This window comes from Penicillium arizonense (assembly GCF_001773325.1).
Source record: "Penicillium arizonense strain CBS 141311 chromosome Unknown PENARI_contig054, whole genome shotgun sequence".
Taxonomy (NCBI): domain Eukaryota; kingdom Fungi; phylum Ascomycota; class Eurotiomycetes; order Eurotiales; family Aspergillaceae; genus Penicillium; species Penicillium arizonense.
In genome coordinates, this window is record NW_019173331.1 from 2,835 (window position 1) to 25,078 (window position 22,244).

Consider the following 22,244-nt stretch of genomic DNA (forward strand, 5'->3'; position numbering starts at 1 on the left):
CTGACGCGGCTGACTTTGAGGATCGTTTGATGATAAGATCCCGAGGGTGGCAGGTTCTCCATCGGGAGACGATCCACTTGCTCTCAAAACGGAATGTGTTTCGGCATCCGATGAGGGGATTGGTAAAGGGCGAATCAAGGCGTCTAGGGCACCTTCGTTTCGACTGTAGTCATCAGTATCCTGGTCGTTGCAGAAAAAAGGTCATCCAAACTTACCACACACAGCAGGAGGTGCTAAAGCCTGTATCTCGCCTTTCCAACCACTCTTCCACGCAAGATAGATGAGAGAGCGCTCGGCACTGATGGCAGCGCAAGATCACGCACTCATTTGCATGGTCTTCATCCTCGGTCAGGCAGAACACACAGTGGATGCTGTCGACCTCTTCACTCGGGGTGAGACTCTGGAGCGTCAATTCTTGGAAACCCGCCCAGATATTAGCGACCGACGGCAGAATAGCCGGTTGGGCCGGCGAAACGCGCCATGGAACACTGTTCGTCCGCAGCATTGTGGAAGTCACAAATGGATTGAATGGCTGCAAGGGCTCGGGGTTGGTTGACAGCCGCACCGGCGGGTTTTGTCTGAGCCTGTGAGGAGGTGACCGGCCAGTGTTGTCTGATGCAGGGCGTCGCCTGGAGGCTGAGGATGTCTGACGCTGGCCCCGATGTGCAATGACTGATGGAGAAGCCATTCTGGAGCCATGTGGTACTTGCGCCTGGTTGCGGACGGCGGCTTCATACCTCTGCTGGCCAACCTGGTCGGCCTGCCGTTGTCGATGCCATCGCGCACAGAGGAATTGATTGGCAATATCACAGAGCTTTCGTTGCAAAGTAGACAAGTCGAGCGGATCTCTCGCGAGCCTGTTCAGCTTTTGGTGGCCTAACTTTGTTTCTTCAACTTTGATCGAGTTTTTGCACGGCTCGCCTTTATTCGTCATTCCGCAACAGGTGTTAGGACAATTGGAGATGATCCCGCAGAGAACAAATGGATTCCAGTGCATCATAGTAGACATTGTAGCGGGAGCAAACGAAGAAAATGATTCGGATGGGAGTTGGTAGCGTTCCAACGCCAGCTTTATATGCCAAGGTCATGAGATCTATACGTACATAGCCTCATGGCTACAGGCATGAACCTTCTCTTTTTGAAACAATCAAAACGTCCAAGAATGCAATCTCATGCAGTATGCGCCCCTATACAGCCGACCAACGGCCTGCGAGGAGGACGTCTCATCCCAGATCACTGTTACTCACATCAATTGCAACCGTGGCTTTCCATCACAGCCATGCATTGGCGGAATGGCTGGCTGCCGCTCTAGGTAGCAGAGTCGGCAAAGTTGCGAGTTGCCTTTGGACATTTTGAAGCGCATGTTAGAATGCGAATTACTTCAACGCTGAAGGTTCTGGATGCGACCTACGGTATACATATTTCGCACGTTAATATTTCAATTCCTGGGGGCCATTGATATACTCCTAGGACCCGTTTGGGGCTTCCCAGGAGTTTGAGGCTCCTAGGGCCCATAGGACTTCTGTCCGGGCATAAACAGTGTTGTCAAGGCATCGATGCTGCTGTGCGACTGCTACACCCCTCTGTGAAGCGATGGAGGACACTCCTAACTGACCAGAGAATTTAGCTGCGGCGACTATATAAAGCCCCGCGCCACTTCGAATGAACTTCCTCACCTCGACGGCATCTGCCCTCATCCTCAACTACTCTCATCCTCATCTACTTTCATCCTCATCTACTTTCATCCTCATATACGTTGTATTTGTCGCATAGCTCCAGTCTGCTGTTTAAACATGCTTTGTATACTTGTCTTTGTTACTGAAGTTATTGGTAAGCTAATTAATCGCAGCCAAATATCAGCAGCCTCCCTACCGAGCTTTTGCTGGGTATTGCGGCGCATTTGGATGGCAGTGCGTTATTTGCCCTCGCAAGATCGTGCCCAAACCTTTATTTCAGACTGCAGCCCAGCATCTTGAAATACAATCAAGTTCCAGAATAGCAATCTGTTGCATCTTGCCGCCCAAACCAACAACGCCGATCTTGCGGAGGTTTTGCTTCAGTACAACGCCAACGCCAACGCCTTCTACCAAGGAAAAACACCTTTGATGATAGCCTTGAAACACTCTTCCACGTCTGTGTATAAGTTCTTGCTGAAAAGTCAATAGCTAGACGTCAACATCCAAAATTCCACGATAGTGCTTTGTGGTACACCGTCCACTACGGAAGCTTTTCCAATTTGAAGTGTTTATTGGAGCGACCAAACTTGAAGCTTGATTTGAAACACAGAAAGGGCCGAACGGCGCTCCATCAAGCAGTTTTATGGGGCAAATTAGGTTTCGTGCATTTACTACTCTCGACAGGCTCTGATCCTAATCTGGAGGACGATTCAGGCCACTCGCCATTGGCCTGGGCGTGCCGTTTTGATAGACCATTGATGAAAAGGATGTTCTCGTGCGAGCATGGCTCGAGATCATTACCCAGTCCTCACATAACATATGATACTGAACTGCCACTCCATCAAGCAGTGTCATCTGGGCCACCCGACGCCGTCAAACTCCTTCTTAGAGGAAAGCCTCTACATCTGAACGTTCAGGACCAGTATGGTGATACACCGTTCCATCTCGCTGTTAAAAGCAGACACCTGGAAGTGGTCACATTACTTCTGGATCACCCACGAACCAACGTGAACTGCAAAGACAGAGACGGTAACACGCCGCTTTGGCCGTCTACTTACTCATCTTGCGATGAGATAAGAGAGAGGCTCTTGGCCGAGAAAGATATCGATATCAATTTCGTCGGGGGCCGCGGGAGACACTCGAGACCATCCACATCATTGCACCACGCCGTACATGTACCACAAAGTGGCTGGCGACGACTCTCACCTCCCCGTGGTATACTCCTCGAAGCTATTTACATTTGAGAAATTATTCACGTGGCCTACCTCTCAATCCCTGGAGGCGGAGTGGCAAAGAAGGAACGCCGCTGTGGCTGCGATCTCCCGATACTGTTGTTTCCTTGAAGGTGGACCATTACGGGGGCGACGGAAACGGGCAGCACCAAGTGATGGATGCGATGAAGAAAAGACCGTGTTACCAGAGCCAGCCAAAAAGAGTTGCAGCTCTCCGGAGCATTCGGAGCAGGACATTCTTCTTGTGAAAACCGAAAATTATATCAAAAAGGCCAAGAAGCCTCGGCGATGTTTTCAATGTTATGGCAACACCCAACATCCCATTCATCGCCGGACGCAGAAGTACAGCGAATACAAGTCGACTCTACGACACTTCCGAGAGAAGCACTTACAGGATCGAAGGTGTCATGTGTGACAAAGATCTGCTACATGAGATGCATCTTCGCAGGCATGCAGAAGAGGTTCATCGCCTCAGCACTGAACGGAATTACTACGCCAAAGAAGATACGGGATCAGACATTGATACCGATTAATTGGTAAGCTTGCAGGTTTTCTGTCAAATTGAAGAATTTTTTATACTTCATTTTTTGACGCATCGACCTGAACGGTCTACTTCACCGAACCGGTTGTGTTCCGAACTGGCTGTAATCGAATGGGCCTACGTCAACAATAAAGTTATGTTCATGCGGTGCAAGATACACATACCTCCGTGCCCCAGTATCGCATTTTTTTGACATGCATGTTCGAGAATTACCTCGAGCCGTCAGCGCAATGCATTAACTTCTATCACCCTGGCGACCTGATGGGTCCCATCGAGTGGAAGGACGTAAATACACATCGAGAATGTCAAATGCGTCCAATCCTGAGAATGAAATATTTTTGGCGTCTTGTTCAACTACATTCTCAGGTATATTCACATGAAGAGACTTCATGATCTGTTCAATCATTCTCCTTTGAATCCGCATCATCTCGAACTGCTGGTTGATTACCCCTTTTTGTTGATGAATCTCGGTGGCAAAGATGCTAAGTCACCATTTAAATAAGTTTCTTGGTTAATCTTGGGGGTGCTGTTGCGATACCTCGTGATAACTCCCTGGCATATCCCCTCAAGATGGACCCTTTTCTCTGCAAGGGCTGCTAAACCCTCGCCAATTTCTTTCTTGCCGATGATAAAAAAGGGTTTGTCTAGAGATCGTCGTCGTCCAAATTCCAGCGCCTGTGAAAGCTCACGTCCAAGGATAACAGAATCTGACGCCTCCTTAAGGCACAGACCAAAGCCAGGGCTGAACTTGTCGGGAATTATTGGGCGACAACTTTCCAGGAGGCTCTGTGTGAGCTCCAGAGATTCTGATTCTCTTTGTAGACGCCTCCTGTACTGTATCAAATATACCTCCGCATTTGCAAGACTATTTGCATAGAAAATTATGGTAAGGAAAATGGCGTACGCAAGGGTTAGGATTCCAATAATGCTACCAGTCATCGAAAGAGGACTGTCTGCACACGAAAAGACTTGGACGCAGCTAGAGTTGCTGGGCATAGCTGAAGTATATAAAATATGGGATCCCGGTAAATAAAGGACGAAAAACAGCGAGGAAATTTAGTTGCGGTTAGGAAAATTTCCAGAAGTAGAGAACTAGACTACAGTATATATGTACGCATGGTCCAGGGCGCCTATCTGGGATTTCTACTTACGCATGTTGTATTTTAGAGGCGCCATCTTGAAACAAGCATTATATTACACTCCACCGAAAGCCGACGAATCGGCGTCAGAGGTTATGGGCTTAGCGCTCACTGGGCATCAAACATAAGCGCCGTGTTGCCCGAGTGTGCCTTGAGATTCTTTCCAAAACAGTTTCATTCATCAATACGAAGGCTTTTGTGCGCACCTCATCGCTCCCACAAGATATAAGCGACCAACCACCCCAGGGGCTCCAATCTTTTCTTCGAGGAGACGTCCACCCTCCTTGTATTCAGTAGCAGTCTAGCCCTTCAAGGCAGCCCTACATAATGGTGTCATCCAATCATGTAGAGCTAAAGATTGATGTTCTGAACCGCGTGTTACCTGTGCAATCACCACAAAGTACACAATTTTGTTTAGAGTACTTGCTGCAGTAAAACTATGAATGTTGTATTTTGGAGACAACGAAAGCGCCCGATACTGAAGAGTAGTGAGCATGTCAAGGTGCGGATCAACAGAATTAATATTTCCCTTTTTACTTGAGAAGTGGTCTTTCTGGGATTTGATAACTTACCCGCTTTCTTCAGTACTCCGTACCCATGAGACCATAATTAGTAACGAGCCTTGATGGCAGCAAATCTGAAGCAAACCAGAAGACTCGAGGGGTCGCAGTTTCAAACCGTCAAAAAACTGTGTCCAATCAGCCTTCCAAAGAACTATAAGTTCCCCACTATAGTGGGGCTGAGGGTCTACTTGGGGTTCAAGAATATTTTCAAGTGCGCGGTTTAGAACAAGCTCATTCAAAACCACGGTCCTGGTCCTTCCAGTACTCTTGCTGCCTAAGGCTTCACGGACACTCATCTTCTATAATTCTCATCCTTGTTCAGTTCCACGTGATTATGTATTATTAAAGACCAGACCCATAAAACGTGAGCCTTGCTGTTGTCCGAACGTGGCTGGGAATGTTTCCAAAAGGCTGGGACAAGAGTTGAGCCTTTAAACATGTAGGAAGAGTGTTTACGTCAACCTCACTTCCCAGTTCCAAAATTGGAGTTCTTTTTTTGAATCTCGGTTGAAAGCATGATGGCGAAGAATCAAGAGGACAGGGGTTCTATTCCTTAAGTAATATTTGGCAGCATGAGAAAGTCGCGGTTCGCCAGGTGGCTGTTCGAAATAGCTGTTTTCAGAGTCGCCGTTTTAAACCGCTGAAAGGGTGCTCCATCGATGAAGCACAGTGTAAAGCAAGTGGAAATTCTGGCATGTTGTGGGCAGATGATCCCACGTGTATTTCCTTTAGGTTTTTTGGGGGGTTTCAATTTACATTCCTGTTCCACCTTCGCTCTGGTCTTTCGATGCAGCTAATTGTAAGAAATTAGGAACACAGTTTCCGCCCCTGGGGTCGTTACTATTCCCTCCTCGGAGCTTAACCCCCTGGACCACGGTGGAAACTCCTGGGGGAAGGCGATCGTATGGTTTGGCTGCAAAGTGGAATCGTGGAATCGTGGAATCGTGGCTCTGATGCTGAATAAAATCTCTCAATGTAATTATGATTTGTATAATGGTTTTTCAATCCATATGTATCTTTGTATCCAAAGGTACCGAAAAGTGGGGTAAATGGCCGCGCTCAATGTTCAAGCGGGGTAGCTACCTATCCCCCTCTCTGGGTTAAACAGAAGTGTTAGTTTTATCAAGTTGAATATGGCCTCCGGATTTGAAGTCATTGGGCTAGCTCTGGCGGTCTTCCCTGTCCTTGTGGAAGGACTGAAGTTCTACATGGAGAAGAAAGGCCGTGTGCGAGATTTTATCCGTTACCGACATGTTCTCAAGCGCATCATCCGCGACCTGTCTCGTGAGCAGATCAGCTTTCGGAACTCCAGTCAGCGGTTTCTTGAAGATGTTTCCATGATCTATGGACTCAGCCCGAATGATATCCACGAGATGATGCGGGATCCACAAGACAACCGTTGGCGTAAGGAAATTCCGTTCCAGGGCGACGACCTCAAAGAAAGGTCGGTGGCTGTATATTTAGAAACAGTGGAAGATATGAATGAGGCCTTAAAGGGAATCCAAGACATGGTGGGGATTCGCGAGGACGCCCCGGTTAGTTGCCGCCTTTTGACATCCGGCTTGACTTTATGACTGACCTACTCCTGCGCCAGCCTGCGCTTTTGGGCAAATCCACCTTTCGCAGGCAGTGGAGCAAAATCATTCTGGTGATTGGCGAAGAAGATATCAGAAAGCACCTCGACCGCGCGCGTGGGCTTAATGTGTTTTTGTCTCAGCTTACAGAGCAAAACAAACCCAGGGTTCCGGCAGGTGGTCTTTTGCAAAGAAGCACCCTGCATTATGAGCAAATCCAAGCACACGCTATTGAACTCTATGAGATCTTTCAAATTAAGTTCTCGACTCCGCTGACCTGCAACTGCGCTCTTGGGCATACGGTCAATATGAAACTCGAGTTCCGTAGCGCACAGATTCTGACAGCAAAGGGACTCCACTTCCATACGATTTTTACCTTCGACCATGTTGAGCCAGATATTACACCTCCGTGTAACTGGCGGGAAATAGAGATGGAGCCACTGGGATCGTCGCGGCTTTGTCTTGATCGGCAGATTCTTCATAAGGCAGTGACCCTTACCGTAGAGTCGTCCGCCATCCAAACAACAGATCCGACTGTTTCAGAAATCTCCAACCTGTGCGCAGTCATCAAAAGGCCAATTGAAACAGGTGTTTGGCTAGGTTACCTGACCGATAGCCAATGCCACCGGCATCGTGTCCGTGTTCTAGCACTGGATTCACTTCCAGTAGCTTCATACACGATACAAACAATTTCTCTTGCTGCGGTTCTTGACCATAGAGAATTCCGCCAAGAATCCAGATGTCGGCTCGGGCTCAAGCTTGCCTCTTCTGTGATGCAGCTTCACGCAACTCAGTGGCTTGCAAATCATTGGAACAAGACAGATATCTCTTTCCCGCTCTTTTCGGATGGAAAAATTGATTTCAACAATCCACTGATCAAGCGCAGCTTCGGTTCTAAGGATGAGACTGGTTCTTCAGCATCAGTTACGTCAGAATTGAGCTATTTTGGGTATATTCCCTGCCTTTTTTCTCTGGGGATCGTGTTGCTCGAACTAACTGAACGGCGAGCAATCGAAACCATGGGGAGTAATAAATATGACAGAGTGGTACGTACTTTTGACGGCATCAGAAGAATTTCGGGGTCTCATTACTGATTAACCATGTCTATAGAACACAGAGGAAAGGGTAGTTGAGTTGGCAAAGCGACTTGCTAACTCTGCTGATTGTAGCCCTAATTATAAGAAAGTCCTAAAAAGATGTATAGGAGGCTTGGACGCAGCTTTCGAATCACTGGAGCAGGGGGCTCTTAAGGATGAGGTGGAACAAAAGATCATTCTGCCACTGGAAGAGGACCTGAAGTTTTACTGTGACAAGAACTGTATTGCAGACTGTGTGTGACCTTGCTCATATTTTGCGTTAGTGCAAGTAAATGTAGGATTGAGATAGGTTTGTAAATAGCGGACCAGTTTCAGCCAACCAACAGGCCGACCATAGTAAATATCGATTGAATCTGCCAAAATAAGGAAAGGGGGCAAAGAACCAATGCCTCTCAACTAGATCTTGTAAACCTACTTGCCATCTGGGGATCCTGGCCAACGTCTGATAGCCACTAGTACAGTGAGAGTCGAAATCAAATTCCCCAAAGGACACTTAGGCGTTGTTTGTCAGCACGTACCCGAAACCGCCCTAATCTATATTTGGCTAAGCCGTAAATAATCATTCTCTAAAAATACATCTCTTTTATTTCTAGAACAACTATGTGACGTATAATACTATAGCTTACCGGAAACCGAAATACACGTGCGGCATCTGTGCCACGTTCTATGCCCATTAACTTCCCATTCTCCAACATCCGTCCCCTTGCAACACTAGCATCTCGAGAATTGCTCGAACTCTCTACATTCCTAGCACCAAGACTGCCTCCCCCAAAGCTACATTTCATTAATGATATGATACACAGCTAGTCACTAACCACGTCTCAAATGGCTAACGCGGCTGAATGCAGTGAACGGACTATTAAAAACATCCGCAGCAACTTGCGGCAATTCGGAAGCATTCACGCCCCTCCAAATCGTGTCGGTCGGAGACGAAGCATAGCCCCACCGATGCTAGAAGCGCTGTGCTATTATCTACTTAAAAACCCGGTCTTTATCTCGATGAAATAGTCATCTTTTTGTGGGACGAGTTTCATATACTAGCGACGACCTTAAGCATTAGGAGGGCCCTCGCGTCTAAATGTTGGTCTAAAAAAGACCACTCGGCAGAGGGCTATAGAGCGGAACGCAGAATTACGAGTAATTTATCTTCATAATCTCTCAGAATTTAAGTCGTACCACTTGGTCTACATTGATGAGTCTGGATGTGCTAAAAGAATTGTCTTTAGACGCACAGGCTGGTCACCACTCGGTATTGCCCCTATACAAGTGTCACAGTTTCACCGTGATGAGCGGTATCAAATACTACCCGCGTATGCCTAAGATGGGATCTTGCTTTCTCGTATATTTCGCGGTTTAACGGATACCGCAGTTTTCGAAAATTTCACCGACCAGCTTCGCCACTGCGGAAGATGGCTAGAGCCAAAGTCTGTCCTTGTGATGGATAATGCATCGTTTCACCACACTGAGCATATTGCGCAGATGTGTGCTGATGCTGGGGTCAAATTAGTATATCTCCCTCCGTTTTCACCAGACCTCAACCCAATCGAAGAGTTTTTCGCTGAGCTCAAGGGCTTCATAAGACGCAATTGGTGCTACTATGAAGATGATCCGGATCAAGGATTTGATTGCTTCCTTGATTGGTGTATTACTACGGTCGGGGCAAGAGAGGAAAGCGCTAAGGGCCATTTTTGGCACGCAGGCCTGACTATTGAAGATTTGGATGATTGACAATTTGTTCCTGGTGACGTTATTTCATTCGGCGAGGTGTGTCGCATCGAGTCTGGAAAGCAGCTACCCCGTCGCCCCATACGTATCCACATTAGAATGCACCACTTCCACAATCGAAATCGTTCCACTAATCGTTTTCGAAATCCAAACCAGAAAGGCGCCACCCTCTTGCCAACCCTACGTGCCTGTATTTTATTGGCAGTACATGAACAAATGAGCCATCGTTCTAAGAAAGGTATACAGTCGCTAGCGAAATCAGCTTCCGCCCGAAACATGGCCTTTCTATTCTCGGGCTTCTTTACAATTCCGGCAACTTTATAGAGCGTTATATATTTAGGGGATTGATACAGACACCACCCTTTGGATGCTAAGTTAGCATCCAAAGGGTGGTGTCTGTATCAATCCCCTATATTTATAGACTTGGACAGGTTATCAAAAGTAATAGGAGGGTAGTAGGACTAAGAAAACGGATATTTCTAGCCCTTCTAGATTTTATTATAGATGATTAGCAAATTAATTACAACGTACTCATTTGTTTTAGTTATTACTTGTAAATTAACCTAATCGTGTGCTCCACATTTACAGGATTTTTGCCAACGGGGGTAAGTGCTATTAGGGAACTAGTCACCATGTTCGTCAAAACCCACCTGCCCAGTCTCAAGTATCAGCTTCACTATCGCCTCATGCCCCGACTCTGCGGCAAGGGATAATGCTGTCCCACTCAAGCTTGTTTTGTTCACATTCACCTGGCCCGTCTCAAGTAAGAGCTTCACCACCGCCTCATGTCCATGCTCTGCAGCCTTAGTCAATGGCGTGAATCCGTAGTAGCTACTTGCGTTCACATCCACCTGTCCAGTCTTAAGTAATAGTTTCACGACAGCCTCATGCCCACCTCCTGCGGCGTGGGTGAATGGTGTGTAACCTTGCTCGTCCTTTGACTCCAGATCCACCCCCCCAGTGTCAAGTAGCAGTTTCACCACCGCCTCATGTCCACCTCCTGCGGCATCGGATAGTGGTGTGGAATCGAAGTTGTCCCTTGACTCCAAATCGACCTGCCCAGTTTCAAGTAACAGTTTCACCACCGCCTCATGCCCACCACTTGCGGCGTGGGCGAATGGTGTGCAGCCCAAATTGTCCCTTGACTCCAAATCGACCTGCCCAGTTTCAAGTAACAGTTTCACCACCGCCTCATGCCCACCGCTTGCGGCGTGGGCAAATGGTGTGTAGCCCAAATCGTCCCTTGACTCCAAATCTGCTTGCCCAGTTTCAATTAAGAGCTTCACCATCGCCTCATGCCCAAATTCTGCGGCACGGGATAATGCTGTCCCCCGAGATTCGCCTCGGCGTGCTGCTGTCCGCTGAGGCGAGTCTTTCGCCATTATGTTTGCCCCTGCCTGGATAGACCTTCGAGCTGTAGCAATTTTTCCATGTCGAGCAGCCCATAGCAGTGCCGAAGATTCGGAATTCTGAGAATTTCTTCGATATAAGTAGAGATTTAGGATGTTGTAGAATTGTTTGTTGGTTTGAGCTAATGAGTTAATATCTCTTTCTGCCTCTAGGAATGTCACTAATAATAGGAGTAATTCTGTCGGCAAATGGAGGAGAGACATTTTAGGAATTCGAGGGCTGTCGGAAATGTTGGCGCCTCCATGCATGAATCATGAAAGTGAGGGAAAATTATGCTTGAAAAATAGCTTTGGAAACTCTGTGTGTGCATTCTCAAGTGAGGAATATTTATTTGTTTTGTGGGTTGCTCCGGAGAAAGGGATTACGGTGCAGGTGGATCAAGCCATCGCCAGATCTCTCCCCAAACTGCCAGAACATTCTGTGGATATTTACAGTATTTTACAATGATTCGCTAAACGCTGAAATCTAGTACGTTGCGAGACGCGATACGGCTAAACAGGGGTTGTTTACAAAGTAACCCAATGGGAACTAGCGTGGTTTCGGGTACGGGCCGAGAAACAAAGCGTGTATGTCCAGAGGGGAATCTGTTTTCGACTCCAACTGTACCAATGCGACGATGTGCTTACCCCGCTTCGCTCTGTCGCCTTCATCTTCACCCTTTTCAACCTTTTCACCCCGACAGACCATGGACGTCCAGTCAAAGAAGGAAGTGGCAACGCCTGTACTTGAGCCAAGAACACCAATTTCTTCTCTTCTTGAGCTTTGCACCTGTCTTTTTGCAACACTAATCAGTACCTTATCAAGCCAAGACTCACCCACTCATCTTGTCCCCTGCTTACAGGAGGAGCTAAGTCGATTAAGAGTTTGGGCGGGCAACCTTGGTGCGCAACGGGAAGAGAACGATGAGCAATCTTTGGAATATAGTCTAAAGGATGCGCCTGAGCTACGTCGCGAGGTAATTGACCACTTCCATGACCTTAGTGAAGCCATTCAAGAAGGTACGCGTACTCAACCAGCCAAGCTTTGTAAACAACATCTAATCCGACCAAGCAACGAGTATCGCGTCTGGAGAGGAAATACAGTTTGCCACCGATACTTCTGATTCTGAAAACGAAATATCAGATCCAGGCCGCGTTAGAGCCCGTGAGGAACCGAAGCATGGAGATGGTGACTACCATGAGTTGGAAGAGTATCTCGAAGATATTCGGCATACCGTCACAAGTCTGTCAGTATTTCGTTTTCCTGAGCCCTTTCCTCTCATAGCACATAAGCGGGGGATTAAACAGAAGCAGTTACCGATTCGCGAACACCCTTGAAAACCCGGCAGGTAATGTCCGAGTGTGGGGATCGGCGGACGTGAGGCCTTACGAGACAGACAGCCCGATTTTGTGGGACATTGAAGGAACAGCTATTCCTCCCAACTTTCAACATTCGACGGCAGACGTCATGGACAAAAATCGCAATGAATATGATGAAATACGTCGGGAACCTCTGCAGTTGCAGGAAATGATGCAAAAATCAGAGGAAATGTTGTTGAATATTGAAGGTGGTGCTGATTTCGACTTCGGAAAAGAGCTGCATGGTCTGATCAGTGTTAAGGAGTTCGATGATATTACACTTAACGATCGCTTTGCTTGCAAAGAGGCAGACAACATGAAGTCGCACCGACCTAGGGGAGTTTTAGATATGGATGACAAGAAGTTTGAGGTCTGGTTTGAATGGAAATCAGTTGATAACGTTACCAAAGGCTCCAGTGAGGACAAAAAGTCCAGGTTACTTACAGCAATTCTTGCACAGATGCTCCACAGCAACAAGCCACAGCACTTTTATTCACCAAAATGCATCGGATATGTTGATGATCGTGAAAGACATAACCGATACGGATGGGTATTTATGATGCCCAAAGGGTCGGTCAAGGACACCACATTGAAGAGTCTTCATACTATCTTGGGTCAGAGCCACTTTAAGCCAACTCTCGCGCAACGAATTTCTCTCGCTTGGAAGTTGGCCTCCACTCTACTGTATCTGCACTCCGCAAATTGGCTACACAACGGGATCCATAGTGGAAATGTCGTCTTTTCGTTTGATGGGGAGACCTTCGATGTCGAGAAACCCATCTTGTCGGGATTTGAGTATTCACGACCACAGAGCCACAAAACGACCTATCTCAGCCTTGATCCAATATGGGATATTTATCGATGGCCAGGTATTCAGATTGAGGCATCGAAAGCAGATAACCCTCGAAGGACATATGATATTTATAGCCTGGGCTTGGTTCTTCTCGAGGTTGCGCATTGGAAACCTTTGCACGAGATGATGCGTCTTAAAAAATGGCCCGAACCTTCTTCTCAAGACTGCAGAATCCGTGCTTGGCTTTTGGGAGAAGAGCGCTTCCCTCCTTTTAAGAGATCCAACCCTCTGCTTGAATTGCGCGATATCGCAGGAGAAAAGTACTGGAAAGCCACCAACCGCTGTCTTGTAGCACACGGCGAGATGGGGATGTGTATTCAAGAAGAAGCTGATCAGGCACATGGCACTGAGATCGGGGTTCGGCTTCATGAAGCCTTTACAAATCTTGTAGTTGATGAACTCAAAGGTGAGGAACACGTGGTTAAATTGATTCCAGGAGAGAACAACTCAACTCTGTCTCTAACTACCTGTGCAGACGCGTCGATTGCGGCAGATAGTGCACAGGCCAAGGGATTTGAGGATATCGTCTCAGAACACCAGCCTCAACAAATAATTGTCTCGACGCTTGGAGATCTCATCTCAGCGAGGCGGGTCGTTGTTGGCCCTCGGGATTTGCGATGCATTGGCCAGAGGTCTGATGAAACTAGGGGAAAATTGCCGCAAGACACTATTGGAAGAAGTTCCGGTGATAATTTGAAGTGAACTCCAGGCACTCTAACCGTATATCAATTTCAGTATGGCGCCGGGAATCAACTTGGGAAGTGGTTGGATAAGAGAAATGTCCTAGCATTTGGGGGTTACTGATAGTTCCAGAATTCAGTCGATGCTTTAAATACGGATACCTCACCAGCTCAGAGGGGATATTGTTAGCCCCTAGTGAGACCCTAATTGTCCATAGCTATTATTTGGCACGATGGATGAGGATTCTATAGGACAGAAAGGTTACCAGTGGTCTTTTGCGCGTTGAGCAATACGTGGGCGCTAAGACGGCACGTACAGGACCTTTATACGACCTCGGGATCAACCAAGAAAGGGCGAATGTCAGTGATTACCGCACCGCGGTCAGCAGGTTAAGCAGATGTTTTGGGCCGCTTTCTCGGCCTCTCGACGCACGGATTTAATACCTCTATTCGGAGATCCTGTATCAGAGCGTGGCGGCATTAGTCGCTTTGTAATTGAGGAGCTATATCGCCGGGTGCTTCCTACCTTACTACCTACTGAGGATGATATCTTTATGCATGATAACACACCAACGCATACTGCGTACGTTGTACGCGATGCGTTAGCTGAGATGGAGATCGAGGTAATGGTCTGGCCGCCTCATTCGCTCCTTGATGCCTTCTTGGAAGCTGTAATGTCTGTTTCCGCCGATGGAGGCTACCGAGCGCTCGGTCTTCGGATGATGACCTAGGATGACGTTCAGAGCCAGAACAATTTCGGGCTTGGAGCTCAGCATGCTCCCTGCATTGGTGGAAGTGAGGTGGCTGATAAGGTCTGCCGGGTTCATGTCGCCTGTGTGTTGGAATGGTAACCTTGTACATATTCGGGTACTCAGGGTACTCTTTATCGTTTGTATCTTTGTAGCGAACATTGAACTGGCCTTCAGCAAGCTTGGGCACTGAGATAAGTGTTGAGCGATAGTCGGTTGCAATGACGTTCAAGTTAGCAGAATAGTGCTCCTCCAGCAGGAGACGCACGATGTGTCGTGCTTTTCTGCCAGCAGGCTCCCGGCCGCCCTCTGCGGCGATGGAGACATGATAGCGATAGATTGGTTTAACCACTGAGGTAAAGGGCAGATAGTTGGCGTATAGCGTAACAAGCCGACCGAGAGTACCGTATCCTGGCCGGTCGGGATATGCCCGGGCAGCGTTCTTTCCATTTTTCTGGCGACTGGCAACGAGCGCCTTAGCCACGGCGTCTTCCGTCTTGACGACGGTGGCATCAGGCGGAGTAACAGGTTTGCCCTCACTGCGGGGATTTTAAGGTTAGAGTGATTGCTCGTGAAATACAGAGACATATCATTGTATAGAGGCTATGAAAGCTGTAATACTCAAAGATACGAGGGCCCTGAGGACCACCACCTCGGCTGCGACCTCGGAAGTCTCCACGGCCGCGATGATCACCACCACCGCGGCCCCCACGATCAGAAGGGCGAAAAGGGAGGCCCTGGAAATCTCCGCGGCCTCGGGCACGTCCTCCGTGACCACCTCCGCGGTCCCCAAAGTCTCCGCCACGAGATCCTCGACCGCGACCGCCGCGGCCGCGGGGTTGATCTGACATGACGTCAAGCTGAGGGAAGCTGGACTATGAATTGAACAGTAGATAAGAAGGAAGCGGAGAGAGAGAAGAGGTGATGTGGTGTGAGGCTGTGAAGAAGAAGAAGTAGAGAGGTTGTGAGGATGTTTGTTCGGTAGCTCCGTTAACCCCTCCCTTGCCTGGTGCTAGCGCTAGTCGTGTTCAGTGTCCTTTTCCGCCGCAAATGACTCGCCCGCCTCATCTAAGACTACGCGCCTGTAAATCGGCACGAAATAATATGGTTAAGTCAGGGTCGTCAATCGAAGAAGTCAGAAATGGTCCCCCAGCACGAGAGAAAGAAATGCCAGACGAAGTTTACTTAGTTTACGTCCAACTTAACCGATTTCAAAGGACTGAATTGTTTTGACTCATAGTATCGCGTGAAGCTGAATCTATTTAATTACTTATAATAGCAAGGATATCCTGAACGCGCATGAATTATCCGTACAGTTAACATATTAGGAAAGAGATGTATTGTATGGCATGGATCTTCAGCCCTCCGTTTTCCAATCCAGCAACATTCCAAAACTTGATAGAGTGTGAGGATGATTTGAGCCAAGTGTCCGGTGCTGTTGGGCAGCACAAGCTCGTATTAAGTCGATGGCTTCAGAATTGCGACCTAAAGTCTTCCAGGTGAAAGCAACGTCGGCCATGCACATGAGCGTTTCAGGGTGGTCCACGCCGAGCTTCGTCTTGCGCGTTTCCATTGTCTGAACAAGGAGCTGCTCAGCCTCTTGCCATCGGCCCTGCTTCAGGTATGTCGATGCCACATTATGCACACTCTTCAGTGTGTCAGGATGATCATCGCCGATCTTCGTCTTGCGAGTCTCCATAACCTGCAAGAAGAGCTTCTCGGCCTCTTCCCATCGACCTTGGCTCCAGTATGTTGATGCCAGATTGGTCATGCTCGTTAATGTGTCTGGGTGATCATTACCAAGAATTATCTTGCGAGCCTCCATCACTCCTATGTTGAGTTTTTCTGCCTCCTCCCATCGGCCGCGGTTCCTATACGTTGATGCTAGGTTTGCCAAACTTGCCAGTGTTGCAGGATGGTGTTCGCCAAGATTCTTCTTGCGAGCCTCTGCCACCTGCATATGAAGGTTTTCGGCCTTCTCCCATCGGTGCTGCCGCATATATGTCGACGCCAGGTTGTTCATGCTGGTAAGAGTGTCGGGGTGGTTCTCGCCAATATTCCTTTTGCGAGCCTCTATCAGTTGTATATAAAGCTTCCCGGCATCTTCCCACCGGTCCTGGTGTGTATAAATCCACGCCAAGTTATTCTTGCTTGTAAGGGTATCAGGATGATCTTCGCCAAACTTCCTTTCGAGACTGCTGACGATCTGCAAAGAGATTTTCTCAGCTTCCAAATATCGCCCTTGGCTCATATATGTCGACGCCAGATTTCCCATGCTCTTCAGCGTGTTAGGATGCTCTCGGCCAAACTTTGTCTTAAAGATCTCTATGACTTGCAGAAAGAGCTCTTCGGCCTTGTCCCATTGACCTTGGCTCATATACGTCGATGCCAGGTTGGCCATACTCGTGAGCAGGTCAGGAAGTTCTCCACCGGGCTTTGATTTGAAATACTCTACCACATGCACAAAAAGCTGCTCTGCTTCTCTCCATCGGCCCTGCTCCAGATAAGTCGATGCTAAGTTAGCCATGCTCTTTAGCGTATCAGCATGGCCGACGCCGAGCTTGTGCTTGTGAATTTCCAGGACTTGCACCTCCAGCTGCTCCGCTTCCCGCCATCGGCCCTGTTGCCGATATGTCGACGCTAAGGCGGCCATGCTGATAAGTGTAGCGGCATGGCCTACGCCCAGCTTCGTTATGCGAGTCTTCATGAGCTCCACCTCCAGTTGAGCTGCTTCCTCCCACCGGCCTTCAAGTGTATGTGCTGTTGCTAACATCGCCGTACTTGCAAGTGTGTCTTCATCTTCGCCACCTAGCAATCTCACTCTCTGCATTCTCGATTTGAATGCCATGTTTCTCGCATCTTCGATGTTACCAATTGCCGATGCAAACCATGCACCTTTATAAAGCAGTGTAGCCCATTGTAGTAGCAACTCTTCTGATTTTGGCCGTTGGGACATTGCCGAACGAACGTGGGGAAATAGTGCCCGACATTTTCCCCAATTCTCATACTGACCGGTAGGGAACTCGCGGTACAAAACACTGATGAATTTTTCCTTCCATAGATTTAGTTTGTTATGAGCCTTTAGCCATGCACGTGTAGTCAGTTGCACCAGTCGATGCATTGTGAAGGAAGTGCCGCACTCGCTGGTATATATGAATGAATAGTTTCTCAACGTTATAACATCGTCTTCAAAATCAAGACATATACTAGGTTCAGATGATGTCTCCTCGTCAGTGGAGTCGTTGTGGAGCTCTGAAGTAGATGTGTAACTGGCCTCTGGGTGGCTTCGAATGAGGTTCTCTGGTATCTCTTGCCGATCGAAAAAGCTCATAAGGGAAAGTAGATCCGTCGCAGATGCTCTTTGGCGTTGAATATGATTGAATGATATTTGCCAGGTCACTAGAATTGAGTTCTTTGCTTCCCAATCCCTATCCAGGCAATCTGTCTCTCTCTGCAGAAGCTTGATCGCTTCGCGGTCACTTGTTTGGAAGTCTCTGAGATATTGTGATACCGAACAGCGAGGTGCTCGAGTTCTAATATAGCTAGCCGCCTGGACAATTGCAAGCGGCATGAACTCGAGCGCTTCAACTAATTGTCGACTGTGTTGGTCTTCCTCTGACTGTTCAAGCTTTTTTCGGAGAAGCTCCAGCGCCTCAGATTGTTCCATCGATTTGACTTCAATCAAGTTCTTAGGTGCGACCATCTTTAGCGCAGCCTCTCTGCTCCGACTTGTGATGATGAGAGATCCATTTCGGCTTTTGGGGATATATTCCAGAAGTGGTTTCGCTCCATTGGCGGCTGCTGGAAATAAACAGAGGTACTCATGGTCGTCGGCATTATCCAGGATACAGATCCATTCTCCTCTCTTCTCATCCCGTAGCCAATTTCCGACCAATTTAAATATGTTAACTTTGGGACCCAAACGATTTGGGATCTTAAGCTGGTCTGCGATGTCGCGAAAACTCTGCTCGAACCGGGCTTCGTTACTCGCATGGACCCAGAAAACCCATGTTGCTGGCGATTCGCATCGGACCCGATAAGAGTATTCGATAGCCAGTTGTGATTTCCTTCGAGTTGTCAGCAACGGGCCATATATGGGTCGCTCTACACCTACCCGACACCGCCGAGGCCGACCAGCGCTATTCTCGATCCAGGGAACGAGCGTTTGTGGTGGATCTGATCAAGCAGTGTGTCGCGACAGACAAAGTCTTGATCACGCGGGAATGGGACAGTTGATAAGGGGCTAGGCGGAGTTTCTGGTCGCTCTAGTTTGAGAAGTGTTAGTCTGTGCTGGCCGACATTTTTGAGTTCCTAAGCTTTACCAGGAGAATGGAACTCTGCGTGAATCGAGCCGTAGTTGTCCCCAATCTGAAGTCCATGGTTGTTGCCATCGAATGATACTGACGCCATGGATGCCATGATGGACAAGCATACGTCTTACGCATCTCATCTGAAGCGATGCAGTTTGGCTCTCAGCTTAATGAGGGGTAAACACCCATGCCACCGTTATCAGACTCCGGCGCTAAGGCTGGATCAAATACTGCGCCGGTAGAGTTGTGTCAACTTTAAATTTATGTCTCATGAAAGAGGTGCTCAAGGGTAGGCGTTTATAGTAAGTATTTCAGGTGATACAAGTCCTGCGATACAATTTTGGTTTCGTTAATGCCCACACCGACGCGTCCGATTGAGAACAGCATGATTAGTCATCTCCTTGGAAGCCAATCATCGACCACGATGTACTTACCTATCTATATAAAGGCCGTGGAGCGCACTTCGTTTGCATCCTTAGCATCACCTCCTTACCCTCTTGAAATAATCTGGTACGGCCGAGATTCAATAGTATGGAGCTGCTGCCTACCGAAATCCTCTTCGGCATTGTGAACTGTCTTGCCAATCGAGAAATCAAACAGCTTTCACTCACCAGCAGGCGAATGAGGGACGTGTGCTTACCCGTCCTATTTTGCAAAATCAGCATTGAATTTTCGAATAAGAGATTCGACTTGTTGGAAAGTATTCTGGAATCAAACGTGCATCGATATATTGTCTCCTTTGAATACGTCGTCCCAATGTTGCTAAATCCTGGTAAGGAACCCGGGACGAATCATCTATGGAAGCAAAGACTAATCTTGAGCTAGAGATACGAAATTATGATGTTTTCAGAACAAAGATTCTCACTCCTGACGATTATGCCGATATATGCGAAGAATACGATGACGTGTGCAGTCTTGAGGACTGGGACGAACTAGAATATATTTCAGGCGATCACCCTTCATACACGTGTGTTTATAAGACGATACGACGGACATGTGCTGAGCAACAAGAGATCATAGAAGCAGGAAGAGATTCAACTTTGATGAACCTTGCTTTTAATCTCCTCTTTAACTTGAAAGAATTGGTATTGGTATTTCGTGACACCAAGGGCCACGAGGATTGGGAGAGGTATTACCACGAGATGTTTGGTATGGCACAACCGAGGTCTTATGAGCACCATATTCAGCTGTTATTGGCTGCCCTCAAGGGTCGCAAATTGACTTTAAAGGTCATTCAGCTCACCTGTCTCAAACCTCGCAATGATTCTCCATGGCAGAGCTTCCATTGGGACTCTTTGACGACTCCTCTCACTGAGCTGGTTGGATACGCCCCATGCCTGCGACTTGTCGAAAGTGGGATGGCTTTGACACTACTGCGTCGCGTGAGTCTGAATTTACGCGAGCTATCACTGTGCTCAATGTATATGAAGCTGGCCTTTATGGAGAGCTTTCTACGATTTAACGCTACGTCCTTGCGCTCTCTCAGTGTTCATGATGCCAAAGCCTTCGACCAGGGAAATGCCGCCCATCTAACTCCGGCGCATGTTGGAGACAAGACCGGTTTGATCATTGAAAGAGAAAAGAAGGCGGGTAACCTCTCATGCTCGTGCTCCTTCCAGGAGGGATGGAAGTTGTTCTTTTCTGCCCCGAAGCCAGGAATGAATGGGTAAGGGAGAGCTTCATAGAAGGGCCTAAGGCCATAGTTACTACGTAACCTGACTCGGCCCAATCGCCTTACTATCATTCCGTAATGTGTATCTTTGAACGCCGTCAGAATGCAAGTTATTGTTCGTAGCTATTAAAGTAAACGATAGTCTCGCACTAGTATCATTGCTAAGCCAGAAATGCTTCCGATATAAGGTCTACTACAATCAACCTCTTGAACTGCATCCAAATATACGAACAAAAGAATCACCCCCCAAGGCCACAAATCACTGGGCTCGTAATCGCTTTGACCGACGTGGCGTACATAACACTAGACGCTTTCGATTTGCCTGGCCGTCCTTTACCCTTCTGCTGCCCCCCAGGCTGCTCTTCTGGGCGCTGAATTTTTCGAGACGAGCGCGTCGCATGCTGTGATGAAGATTCCAGCTTAGGACAAGGTTCTATATTTGCCGCCTTTGCTGTTCCCCTCGTCACTCGCCGTGCAGAATTCTCCGCCGAATTTAAGTCAGTGGTCGCCACTGGGCATCCAGAAGAGGAGGCGGAAATGTCGGTTTTTGACGGGCAGGCTGATGGCTTCACGACGGTGATAGGGCCGGGCCTCATCAATCGAGGATCAATGTTTGTCATATCAAAATCGACGGAGGAGGCGGGAGTTCCAGTGCCTTTCCGATTCTCTGATTCCATAGATGTTTCCCTGGAAGAACCGTCACCGTGGCTAACCCGTGGCCTTTCGGTGAGATGACATAGTTTAATATTGATATCATATTTGTGTTCTTTATTAGCATGGGCTAAAAATTCGGTGATTTTGGCAAACTTGGGAAGAGTGCGACATGCTTCCCAGTTGCAGCTGATCCCGTCGTGTGCATGAAGCAGATGAGAGTCGATGAGATGACGACGAAGTGAGTCCGGTCGCTTGGAAGGAAATTTATGCGGAGGAGGGTTCGAGGCCAAGCGACGAGATTCACCAAAGCAGATGATGCAAACATCTGTTGGACATATTTGCGTATCATCATCAGATGCCAGTTGCTCGGGCTGTTCAATAGGTATGTTTGCCTCTTCATCGAGATCCCAATTAACACGGTTGCCTCGCCTGCTCGGCTCGCAAAGCAGTAGAAGCGCAACCATGTCCTTGGTAACCTGAATGCGTCGAGTAAGTAATTTGTCCACATGGAAGTCTACTGCGTCAGGACCGTAAAAGTTCTCCACAAGCCGAGCTCGTTCAGGAAATACGTAGTCCGGGATAGGGAGCTCCCAGTCTTCTTCAGCGGAACTATCAGCATCGCGTTCCTCAACATCAGATTCGCCGAGAAGCATTTGCTTGATCTGCCGGTCAACTTCAATCACGGGAGCATTATTAAAATAGTCCTTTCTGGCTGTTTCGCGAGTTTCGATCGCCAATGTTTTCCGAAGTTTGGCCAGGTCTTTTTTGACAGTCTCATGCCTTTGGAAGAGGTGTGGAAAGGCGTCACGGGCGTTCTTGGTTGTGCCAGCCACGGACCGCATCTCCGCCATAAGCTCTCTTTTCTCGCGTCTCAGTTGCAGAATTTCAGGGTTTTGGCAAATAGCACGTTTATGAGCTTCGGTAAGATCAGATGGTGCCGATAAATCTCTCTTCCTAAGCATGCTCCCAGCGAAGCGTACCAGACCTTCTTGGGAGGACCGAAGAAGAACGACATGCTGAAGGTCGCGCGCA

General features: G+C 48.0%; 8 protein-coding genes across 8 annotated transcripts; 3 read left to right on the plus strand and 5 right to left on the minus strand.

Moving 5' to 3' along the window:
- PENARI_c054G00864 (uncharacterized protein) lies at positions 1-1,009 on the minus strand (the record flags this gene model as incomplete). Its single annotated transcript, XM_022637454.1, has 2 exons — positions 1-163; positions 216-1,009. Coding segments are annotated over 2 exons (957 nt in total), but the record flags the coding sequence as incomplete, so codon positions are not given.
- Positions 1,010-6,284: 5,275 nt separating this feature from the next.
- On the plus strand, positions 6,285-8,063 carry PENARI_c054G09299 (uncharacterized protein; the record flags this gene model as incomplete). Its single annotated transcript, XM_022637466.1, has 3 exons — positions 6,285-6,686; positions 6,746-7,653; positions 7,895-8,063. 3 exons carry the CDS (start codon positions 6,285-6,287, stop codon positions 8,061-8,063), a joined length of 1,479 nt encoding a protein of 492 aa, XP_022482685.1.
- Positions 8,064-9,203: 1,140 nt separating this feature from the next.
- Positions 9,204-10,929, minus strand: PENARI_c054G02655 (ankyrin repeat domain-containing protein; the record flags this gene model as incomplete). Its single annotated transcript, XM_022637458.1, has 2 exons — positions 9,204-9,314; positions 10,198-10,929. 2 exons carry the CDS (start codon positions 10,927-10,929, stop codon positions 9,204-9,206), a joined length of 843 nt encoding a protein of 280 aa, XP_022482687.1.
- A 713-nt stretch (positions 10,930-11,642) lies between these two features.
- On the plus strand, positions 11,643-13,849 carry PENARI_c054G00913 (uncharacterized protein; the record flags this gene model as incomplete). Its single annotated transcript, XM_022637455.1, has 3 exons — positions 11,643-11,955; positions 12,008-12,182; positions 12,244-13,849. The coding sequence occupies 3 exons, from the start codon at positions 11,643-11,645 to the stop codon at positions 13,847-13,849; spliced, it is 2,094 nt and encodes a 697-aa protein (XP_022482681.1).
- A 580-nt stretch (positions 13,850-14,429) lies between these two features.
- On the minus strand, positions 14,430-15,427 carry PENARI_c054G08329 (uncharacterized protein; the record flags this gene model as incomplete). The annotated part of the gene is made up of 3 exons (XM_022637465.1): positions 14,430-14,631; positions 14,687-15,115; positions 15,198-15,427. The coding sequence occupies 3 exons, from the start codon at positions 15,425-15,427 to the stop codon at positions 14,430-14,432; spliced, it is 861 nt and encodes a 286-aa protein (XP_022482678.1).
- A 506-nt stretch (positions 15,428-15,933) lies between these two features.
- PENARI_c054G04532 (tetratricopeptide repeat protein) lies at positions 15,934-18,995 on the minus strand (the record flags this gene model as incomplete). The annotated part of the gene is made up of 3 exons (XM_022637459.1): positions 15,934-18,643; positions 18,691-18,841; positions 18,899-18,995. The coding sequence occupies 3 exons, from the start codon at positions 18,993-18,995 to the stop codon at positions 15,934-15,936; spliced, it is 2,958 nt and encodes a 985-aa protein (XP_022482684.1).
- A 647-nt stretch (positions 18,996-19,642) lies between these two features.
- On the plus strand, positions 19,643-20,556 carry PENARI_c054G07558 (uncharacterized protein; the record flags this gene model as incomplete). Its single annotated transcript, XM_022637462.1, has 2 exons — positions 19,643-19,658; positions 19,712-20,556. The coding sequence occupies 2 exons, from the start codon at positions 19,643-19,645 to the stop codon at positions 20,554-20,556; spliced, it is 861 nt and encodes a 286-aa protein (XP_022482686.1).
- Positions 20,557-20,797: 241 nt separating this feature from the next.
- PENARI_c054G10081 (uncharacterized protein) lies at positions 20,798-22,227 on the minus strand (the record flags this gene model as incomplete). Its single annotated transcript, XM_022637467.1, has 2 exons — positions 20,798-22,166; positions 22,193-22,227. The coding sequence occupies 2 exons, from the start codon at positions 22,225-22,227 to the stop codon at positions 20,798-20,800; spliced, it is 1,404 nt and encodes a 467-aa protein (XP_022482677.1).
- Between the last annotated feature and the right edge of the window lie 17 nt (positions 22,228-22,244).